Genomic DNA, 10,495 nt, shown 5'->3' with positions numbered 1-10,495 from the left:
CCTTATACGAAGATTAATTCAAGATGGATTAGAGACTTAAATGTTAGACCTAATACCATAAAAACCCTAGAAGAAAATCTAGGTAGTACCATTCAGGACATAGGCATGGGCAAGGACTTCATGTCTAAAACACCAAAAACAATGGCAGCAAAAGCAAAAATTGACAAATGGGATCTAATTAAACTAAAGAGCTTCTGCACAGCAAAAGAAACTACCACCAGAGTGGACTTGATCTTACACTTCAGTGACAAGAAGTGCTGTGTGATATGGAGAGGTGGAAGCATCCCACAGAATCAGGCTTTTCAGATGAAGATGTCCTTTTAATATCCCTGGGTTCTCCGTGTTCTTCCTTCTTACTGCAGCTTTCTTTTTCCCACTAATTAGCTGCCAACACTACTTTAAAGCCTTAGTGTTCTCACTGTTGTTTCTGAATATAGGCACACAAGCTCCTTGATTTTTATTATTATTATTATTATTATTATTATTATTTTGAGATGGAATCTTGCCTTGTCACTCAGGCTGTTGCAATCTTGGCTCACTGCAACCTCCACCTCCCGGGTTCAAGTGATTCTCCTGCCTCGGCCTCCTGAGTAAAGGGGACTACAGGTGCATGCCACCATGCCCAGCTAATTTTTGTATTTTTAGTAGAGACAGGGTTTCGCCATGTTGGCCAGGCTGGTCTTGAACTCCTGACCTCAGGTGATCCACCTGCCTTGGCTCCCACCACCCGCCACCTCCCTAAGTGCTGGGACTACAGTCATGAGCCACTGTGGCCAGCCTAGGCTCCTTGATTTTTTTTTTTTTTTTTTTTAGTATTATACTATCAATGACTCTGGAAAAATGGGAAGCCAGAGAAGATCAAATAGTCATGAGGCATTTCAAAGGCCACTGAGTCTTACAAATTTTTTACTATCTAAAGTCCCTCATCCTGGCTCCCTCTGGAAATTAAAAATGAATATTTCTGATCATTGGCCTTACCAAATCTTCCCATCTTCCTATATTTTGATTTTGTTTTTTAGAAGTTCCTTTTCCTTGGTCTGTAGATGTAATCAGGGTAGAATAACAAGTACCTTTTCTGGATTCCACTTTTCTGAGGGCTTTTAACTGGATAGCAACCTTTTTTATTACACTTGGTTATAGGGGACAAGGGTAAAGGGTGGTAAAATATTAGAAATGCCAAATATTCTAGATTGAAAAGCATTTATATACAGTCTATCCCCTGCCTCCATATTTTATGAATGAGGAATCTGAAGCCCTATGGTTCAGATAACTACGGGCCAAGCCAGGACTAGGATTTTTGTTTCCCAACACCCTGTCAGTATTCTCTTTGATTTGATTTACACGGCTCAAATGTTATTCAGCCAAAGCTGACAGCCCTTCTACACAAGGAACAAATTCTAAACATACATAGTAGAATTTAATAACATTACCAAATGAAACAAAAGATTTAAACTGGCAGATATTTATAAGACATAAATTTGATGGTGCTAAGTGGAAATTTGACATTATTGTAAATGACTGTACAGTCAGCTCCCTTGTTTGCACATACTGTATTCCTAAGACTGTATTCAAAAATTTGGTATACAGAAGCTATAAGCGGTAGCATAAGTTAACATGTAAACATTACCTTATGTTTCTGAAGAGCTTAAATGCATTATAAAATTTCCTTCTTTTTTTTAATATGAAAATCTCCTTTTATACCTTTATCACCATCTTTGATGGTGTGTTGCTACTTGTGTTTGTTAACTGGGGCTGATAAGTGTGCTCAACTCACACCCAGTGAGCATCTCATTGAAACTATAGATTCCACTGCTTTTGGTTCACTCTGGTTTCCAACTTTGTCTCTATCGCTCTAAAGATCTTTGTTCTTAGACTTCATTTTTTAATCATAAATATGATCACTTTCATTTAAAAAAAAATTTTTTTTTTTCTCCCCAGGACGGAGTCTTGTTCTGTTGCCCAGGCTGGAGTGCAGTGGTACAATCTCGGTTCGCTACAACCTCCACCTCCTGGGTTCAAGCAATTCTCCTGCCTCAGCCTCCAGAGTAGCTAGGATTACAGGCATCTGCCACCATGCCCGGCTAATTTTTGTATTTTAGTAGAGATGAGTTTTCACTATGTTGGCCAGGCTAGTTTTGAACTCCTGACCTCAAGTGGTCCACCCACCTCAGCCTCCCAAAGTGCTGGGATTACAGGTGTGAGCCACTGCGTCTGGCCCATTTAAAATTTTTTTTCATTAATTTTTACAAAATAAGGGCAATGTATAATAAAATATATAAATCAATACAAACACTGATATTCAATGATGGAATGCTGTTGAAACTGACAAAACATTCATTTTTAACCTGGTGTACAGAAATCCAAATTTACATATGAAGGCCAATTTAGAAGAGTCACCCTTTAAGGCTTAGAAGTTGGTTTAAATAATTTTGTGTAACAATAAAATATTTGATTTTCTGTTTCTTACATTTAGTTTTTTTGTTTTGTTTTAAAGGATGGTAAACCTAAAGAGAAGCAGCAGCATTTGAGTCAGGCATTCATCAACCAACATACAGTGGAACGCAAGGGAAAACAAATTTGTAAATATTTTCTTGAAAGGAAATGTATTAAGGTATAAAATGTGTAAACAAAATCTACTAAAATGTAAAACTGCTCTTTCTGTTTGATACTTTTCTAATTCATACCTTTAGGTTTTTAAAGCTGTTTCATTCTGGAAAAAATTCAGTTAGAAAATTTTAGTGAAGTATTCTCTCATGTTTAAAAAAGTAGCCAGGCCTGTAATCCCAGCACTTTGGGAGGCCTAGGTAGGTGGATCACCTGAGTCAGGAGTTCAAGACCAGCCTGGCCAACATGGTGAAACCCTGTGTCTACAAAAATACAAAAATTAGCCAGGTGTAGTAGCGCATGTCTGTAGTCCCAGCTACTCGGGAGGCTGAGGCAGGAGAATCGCTTGAACCTGGGCGGTGAAGGCTGCAGTGAGCTGTGATTGCACCACTGCACTCCAGCCTGGGCGACAGAGCGAGACTCTGTCTCAAAAAGAAAAAAGATAATTTTTTTTTTTTTAGTGAAGTATTCTTCTATGTTTAAGAAAGTAGCCAGGCCAGTAATCCCAGCACTTTGGGAGGCCGACATGGGTGGATCACCTAAGTCAGATAATTTTTTGGGGTGGTGGTGGTGGTTGTTCTTGTTGTTTTGAGACAGAGTCTCACTCTGTCACCCAGGCTGGAGTGCAGTGGTGCAATATCGGCTCACTTCAAGCTCTGCCTCCCGGTTTCACGCCATTCTCCTGCCTCAGCCTCCCGAGTAGCTGGGGCTACAGACGCTTGCCACCACTCCTGGCTGATTTTTTTGTATTTTTAGTAGAGATGGGGTTTCACTGTGTTAACCAGGATGGTCTCGATCTCCCGACCTCGTGATCCGCCCACCTCAGCCTCCCAAAGTGCTGGGATTACAGGCATGAGCCACTGATAATTTTTAAAAATGCTTTGTGTTTAAAAATGTTTGGGACTTAAGAGAATTTTAAGCAAATATATGTGATGTAGTTATAATTTATTAACAATTAGAATGTGCTACCTCTAAGACTTTGGTTCTTTCTGGAATCATTTGCTTATTTAAAGTTTAGTAGGAATTAAATCATAATGACTTGACTATGAGAAATAATGGCTTTTCCTTGCTCCTTCTTTTGGCTTAGGGAGACCAGTGTAAATTTGATCATGATGCAGAGATAGAGAAGAAAAAGGAAATGTGTAAGTTTTATGTACAAGGATATTGTACCAGAGGTGAAAACTGTCTGTATTTGCATAATATCCTTTATCACAAGATATAGTGACTTTATTCTTTATAAATATTTATGTGAACATTTTAAATGTGCAAAATTTTAATGAAACCAGTGTTTTAGCTATGCCAAAATGATAGTATTCAAGTCCAACTTAGTATCAAAGTGATTAAATTGTACATGGATTTTTTCATAAGCAAGAAAAGAGGAATTCTTTAGAAAATCTCTCAAATGATGATTCTTTCTGTTCAACATGGGTGATATAGAGGGTCCATGAGACCTCTTCAAGTCCCAGAAAGAATATCACAATTTCTACTGTGACACTAATTGAATCTATATTCAAATAAGCTACTTCATAAAAAGGCAGGGATTACGTAATTTGGGAGTACCTGTTTTCTGTGTATTCTGTACTGTGTAGAAATTAATTGTCCCTTAATTTGTAGAATAGCCTTAGCTCTTCAGTGCAAATGGCACAGACAAGTTATAAAAACATGGAATATAAACATTTTAGGTTAATAGCACCTTTAGTCATCACAAAATTTTTTTTTCTTCAGGCATTCAGTATAAGGAGTATCAAAATGTAATTTGAGGATTGTTTTCCTAGAAAACAATATTGAAGTTATATAGATTTATTCTGTTGTAAACAAGTCTAATGTGCAAAGGATCCAGTTTTGTAAGATATGTTGTTTTGACTTTGATTCCTCCACCCCAAAGGAATGCTTTAAAATGATCACATTTATCAAGGTATTCAAAATATATACCCCTTTCATATATGAAACATGCCTGTACTCTATTATAAGAATGGATATGAAGGAAGAAAATGTCCTGTGATAGCCGTTAAACTTGATTTATGTATGTAGTCTTTCTAAAATTAGATTTTTAAATGTATTCCAGTTAATTTATTATCTCATACTTTAAATAGAGAAATCCAGTTTCTACTAGTAGGAAAGGTCTTTTCTTTTCTTTCTTTTCTTTTTTTTTTTCTTTGCTCTGTTGCCTAGGCTGGAGTGCGATGGCACAATCTTGGTTCACTGCAACCTCCGCCTCCCCGGTTCAAATGATTTTGGTGCCTCAGCCTCCTGAGTAGCTGGAATTATAGGCATGCCTGCGCCATCATGCCCAGCTAATTTTTTGTATTTTTAGTAGAGGCGAGGTTTCGCCATGTTGGCTAGGTTGGTCTTGAATTCCTGGCCTCAAGTGATCTGCCCACCTCAGCCTCCTAAAGTGCTGGGATTACAGGCATGAGCCACTGCCCCTGGCCACAAAGGTCTTTATTTAGGAAAAACAAAGTCATTAAGTTAATAACATTTCAGTTGGATTAAAATTGTTCTTTTCCTTAACACTTGGGTTACATGAATATCCTTGTAAGTTTTACCATACAGGAACAAAATGTTATCAGGGAGAATATTGCAAGTTTTCTCATGCTCCACTGACTCCTGAAACACAAGAATTGTTGGCTAAAGTAAGTATACTTTTTAATAATGTTTTGTTTTTTCTTTTTTAAGGAATATGTTTGAACTAAGGATGAAAATTTGAAGATAATTAAGGAGAGTGCCTCTTAGGTTAGCATATGGGATATATTAGGACTGATAACTTAAGAATTCAGCTTAAATATTTTTCATTTGTATGTGTTTCCTTGTAGCTGAAAGGAAGATGTATGTTCATTGCTGATTTAAGTTGAATGATGTAAAATCTTCAGTGTAATTAGCCATTTAATGATGTAAAATCTTCAGTGTAATTAGCCATTTTAATAGCTAAGCTAAGCTAAACAAAGCAAATCAAGTAAGAAAAACAGTACGCCTGTTATAAAGACTCTTGGAAGGAAAGTTACAAGTTACAGGTTTATAAACATTTTAGAATTACATCAGATAATAGTTAAGTAGTAATTTTAAAATGTTTTCTTCAGATATTCTTGCAGTCTGTGAGAAAAGGTCATTGAAAAGTTACAGTCATTTGTATTCTTTCATTTCTCATGTTAGTTGGAGCTAGTCTCTTAAAAATTTAATTTAAGTATACATAAAAATTTAAAAGATTCTTTTGAAGCCAACCATACGATCTTGTGGCAAAATGTTCCCTTGAGCATGTGCAAATATTACAAAGTCAAAGGTGCTTGTTTATAGATATTTTTAGGTTGTAAAATATGAATGGTTAATGTGGAATTAGAAGTTGTACCAAATATTCCGTTGTTTATTTGTATGAAATAGATATGGAAAAGTGACATATATAAAATAAGTTTTTCAGTTCCTGTAGTATTAGTAAATAATATTAGGTGATTATTAGGATGAATTTGATTGGAATCATTTGAAAGTTATCAGTATGACAGTATACCTGAATTAGACATGAATGCATAAAAATGATTATGTGATTTTTTTTTTCATATTAGGTTTTGGATACTGAAAAGAAGCCATGTAAATAAAATAGACATAAAAAGGTAAAATTAGAATTTACCACATTTCTTTTTTTCTTGTCTAAACATCTCCAGAAGTTGGCATGTCAACCTCAATAGGGTTATCAAATAGAAGTATTTTCTTCTTCCTCCCCAGTAAAAAAGAATTATAAAATATTTGATATATTTACATATCTATGTGGATCGACATCAGCCTGCTTCCTTGTGTGGGCTTGTCTTTCAGGTATATTTTTATTCTTCTCTTGTATTTGTAGATTTACCAAATACATATAATTCACAAAACAATATATTTAGTTCTGCTTATGTTTGGATTTTATTCAGACTGTATCATACTGTCTGTATTAATTGATGACATGGCTATTTTCACTCAACATTATTCATTCATGTAGATGCATGCAGCTGTCATTCATTTTTACTCCTATATAACATTTCATTCTATGTTTATGTTAGTTATTTAGTCATTCTGTTAATGAATGTTTAGGTCATTTTCAATTTTTAAAAATACAAACTCTTTTTGTAAGTATCCATATACATACCTCTTGGTATGAATGTGCACAAGTTATCCACAGTATGTGCCAAGGAGTAGAATCATATCATCATAACATTTAATATAATCAGTTTTTTCTCAAGTAGTTATACCAGTTTATGCTCCTACAAACTGTAGAAGAACTCCTGTCATTCTACACTTGCCAATATTTTATATTGTCAGTACTTTAATTTTAACCAATTTAGTGGATATAAAAATAGAATCTCATAACTTAATTTGCATCTTTTCTTATGCTTACTGGCTTTTGAGTTTCATCTTTGGTGAAATGCCTGTTAATGTCTTTTGCCCATGTTTTTATTGGTCTGATTGTCCTTTATACATTGATTTTTATATATTCCTTATATAATTATTTGTGAGTTATGTGTGGCAGGCCTTCTCCCATTTTGTGGATAGTCTTTTCTTTTTTTTTTTTAAGGCATCTCAGTGAGTAGAATTACTTATTTTGGAAATCTTTTTGTTTATGGCTAGTTTTGTGTTTTGCGTCGCGTTTAAGAAATTATTCCCTATCGTGAGTCTGTAAAGTAATTTAACTTTCTTTTTTTAAGTTTTGGAGCTTTGCCTTATATATTTATATTTTAATCCATTGGGAATTGTATTAACAGTTGGTACAGTAATGGTGTTTAGCAAAAACAACTACCAGATTCTCAGTAGTGAATAACACAAAGTGCTTATTTTTTATGCATATATAGATTGGCTGGGAGTTGGCTGATCTCATCTGGCCTTGGTTGGGTTGGCTCTGTTTCATATGGCAGATCTGCTGGGACAGTTCTTATCTAATTTTCCTGGGACCAGTGGGCTAGCTAGGGCATGTTCTTCTCATGGTGTTGGCAGAAACTCAAGAGGGCAAAGCCCTGTTTACAGCACATTTACTTGGCTAAAGTAAGTCATGTGGCCAAGCCCAAAGTCAAGGAGAAGGAAACTGTACTCTACCTTTTGTACTTTACATGTGGGAGGAACTGTTAGAATGAATGAAAAAAGAGTATAACTATAACTCTAGGGAGAAAAGAAAAAATAATAGTAATTGACTTTTTAAAAACGGTATCAGTGGCCTCATAACTTTCTTTTTTCTGTTGTTCCCTTTTCCCATATGAATAACCAATCTCCCAAGTATTATTTAATTAAAAAGCCTGCTTTCCCCCACTAACCTGTAATGCCCCTTTTGGTATATGTCAAGTTTCCATCAAGTGAAGATCTGAAGGTCTGTTTCTGGGATGTCAGTTCTCCATTTGTCTTTTTTTTCTCCAGCATATACTACCTTAATTACTGTAGCAACACTTGTTTGTATCAGTCATTTTGATTATAGCTTTTGCAGTAGGAGTGACGCTGTATTTCACTGTAGTTGTAATTTTCATTTCTCTAATGACTATGAACATCTTTGCATGTGCTTATTGGCCATTAGCCAGTTTAGATCTCTGCCCATTTTAAAATTAGATTGTTTTCTTACTGAATTTTAGGAGTTCTTTACATATATTGCATACAGATCCTTCATTAGATACTTTATTTGCAAATATCCCAATCTGTGGCTTGTCTTATTTTATTAATGTTATGTTTTGAAGCATGAAAGTTTTCATTTTGATATCGTACAGTTTATCAGTTTTTTCTTTTATGGATCATGCTTTCTGTGTTGTATCTCAGAATTTATCGCCTAACACAAAGTCACAAGATTTGCTCTTACGTTTTCTTCTAAAAATGTTCTAGTTTTAGCTCTTGTGTTTATATCTATGATTCATTTTGAGTTAATTTTTAGGAATTGTATGAGTTAAGGGCAAAATTTTTTTACGTGTAGTTATCCAGTTGTCCCAGAACCTTTTTTTTTTTTTGAGACAGTCTCACTCTGTTGCCAGACTGGAGTGTAGTGGCACAGTCTTGGCTCACTGCAGCCTCTGCCTCCCAGGTTCAAGTGATTCTCATGCCTCAGCATCCCGAGTAGCTGAAACTATAGGCATGCACCACCACGTCTGGCTACTTTTTGTATTTTCAGTAGAGATGGGCTTTCGCCATGTTGGCCAGGCTGGTCTTGAACTCCTGACCTCAGGTGATCTGCCCACCTTGAACTTCCAGAGTTCTGGGATTACAAAGGTGAGCCACTGTGCCTGGCCACCAGCACCATTTTTAAAAAAGACTGCCCCTTCCCTCTGACTTGCCTTCACACCTTTGTCAAAAATCAGCTGACTATAAATGTATGGATTTATTTCTGTACTCAGTTGTGTTCCATTGACCTCTGTATGTGTGTCCTTATACACTATCACAGTGTGTTGATTACTGTAACTTTGTACTAAGTTTTGAAATAAGGAAGTGTAAGCTGTCTAGCTTTGTTGTACTTTTCAAAGATTGTTTTGGCTACTCTGGATCTTTTGCTTTTCCATATAAATTTTAAGATCAGCTCGTAAATTTCTGCAAAAAACCCATGCTGAGATTTTGATAGGGATTGCATTGAATCTGTGGAAAATTGCACATAGAATTCTGATCTGTGAGCGTGGAATGTCTCTCCATTTATTTAGATCTTCAGTTTCTCTCAGTTTTGTAATTTTCATTGTACAAATGTACAGTGTACACTTTTTTAAAATTTATTCCTACATATTCTGTTTGATGCTATTGAATGGAATTGCCATTTAAACTTTATTTTTAGATTGTTGACTGGTAGTATGTAGAAATAGAATTTATTTTTGTTGTTGATCTTGTTTCCCAAGACTTTGAATTCATTTATTAGCTCTAGTAGGTTTTATTTTGTGTGTGCATGTATTCCTTAGGAATTTGTATATATAGGATTATGTTATCTGAGAATAAAGATAGTTTTACCTCTTCCTTTTTTTTTTTTTTTTTTTTTTGAGGTGAATTCTTGCTCTTGTCCCCCAGGCTGGAGTGCAAATGGCAGGATCTTGGCTCACTGCAGCCTCCGCCTCCCGGGTTCAAGCGATTCTCCTGCCTCAGCCTCCCGAGTAGCTGGGATTACAGGCACCTGCCACCACGCCTGGCTAATTTTGTATTTTAGTAGAGACGGGGTTTCATCATGTTGGCCAGGCTGGTCTCAAACTCCTGACCTCAGGCAATCCACCTGCCTTGGCCTCCCAAAGTGCTGGGATTACAGGTGTGAGCCACCGTGCCCAGCTACCTCTTCCTTTCTAAACTAGATGCTTTTAATTTCTTTTTGTGCCTTATTTTACTGGCTGAAACCTTCTATACAAGGTTAAATAGAAGTGAGAGCAGATAATGTTGCCTTTGTCCTGATATTTGGCAGAAGCATTCAGTCTTTCACCATTACATATGATTTTAGCTGTAGATTTTTATAGATACTCTAGTTCAAGGAAGTTCTCTCCTATTTCTAGTTTTTTGAGTACTTTTATCATGGATTAATCTTGGGTTTTATCAAATGATTTCTCTGCATCTGTTGAGATGGCCATATAATTTTCCCCTTATTTTATTCACATGATATATTAGTTGTTAAACAAATCTTACATTCTTGAGATAAACCTCACTTGGTCATGCTGTATATAATTTATTATTGGATTTCATTTGCTAATATTTTATTAAGGATTTTGCATCTTTTCATGTTTATGAGGGTTATTCACGTGTAGCTTTCTTTTCGTGTGATGTCTTTTCTGGCTTTCATATCAAGGTAATATTGGCCTCCTAGAAAGAGTTGAAAAGTGTTCCAGCTTTCTCTATTTTCTGGAAGAATTCATGAAAAATTGTTATTATTTCTCCTTTAATTCACCAGTAAGATAACTGGGCCTGAGTGTCTTTTTTTTTTTTTTTTTTTTTTTTT

At 35.6% G+C, this 10,495-nt stretch overlaps 1 protein-coding gene across 2 annotated transcripts in view; it reads left to right on the top strand.

Annotated features, from left to right (window-relative positions):
- ZC3H8 (zinc finger CCCH-type containing 8) overlaps positions 1-10,495 on the top strand; it is a 42,490-nt gene that overhangs the window by 20,668 nt on the left and 11,327 nt on the right. For both annotated transcript variants that reach the window (XM_017856219.1, XM_017856220.1), the window contains 4 exons: positions 2,495-2,611; positions 3,692-3,803; positions 5,128-5,237; positions 6,159-6,206. In XM_017856219.1, coding sequence (XP_017711708.1) covers positions 2,495-2,611; positions 3,692-3,803; positions 5,128-5,237; positions 6,159-6,191 — 372 coding nt within the window. In that variant the 3' untranslated portion in view covers positions 6,192-6,206. The remainder of the gene's footprint in view (positions 1-2,494; positions 2,612-3,691; positions 3,804-5,127; positions 5,238-6,158; positions 6,207-10,495) is intronic.

The sequence above is a fragment of the Rhinopithecus bieti genome, unplaced genomic scaffold, assembly GCF_001698545.2.
Source record: "Rhinopithecus bieti isolate Rb0 unplaced genomic scaffold, ASM169854v2 scaffold_42219, whole genome shotgun sequence".
Lineage (NCBI taxonomy): Eukaryota > Metazoa > Chordata > Mammalia > Primates > Cercopithecidae > Rhinopithecus > Rhinopithecus bieti.
This window is presented reverse-complemented; position numbering and strand designations above follow the sequence as displayed.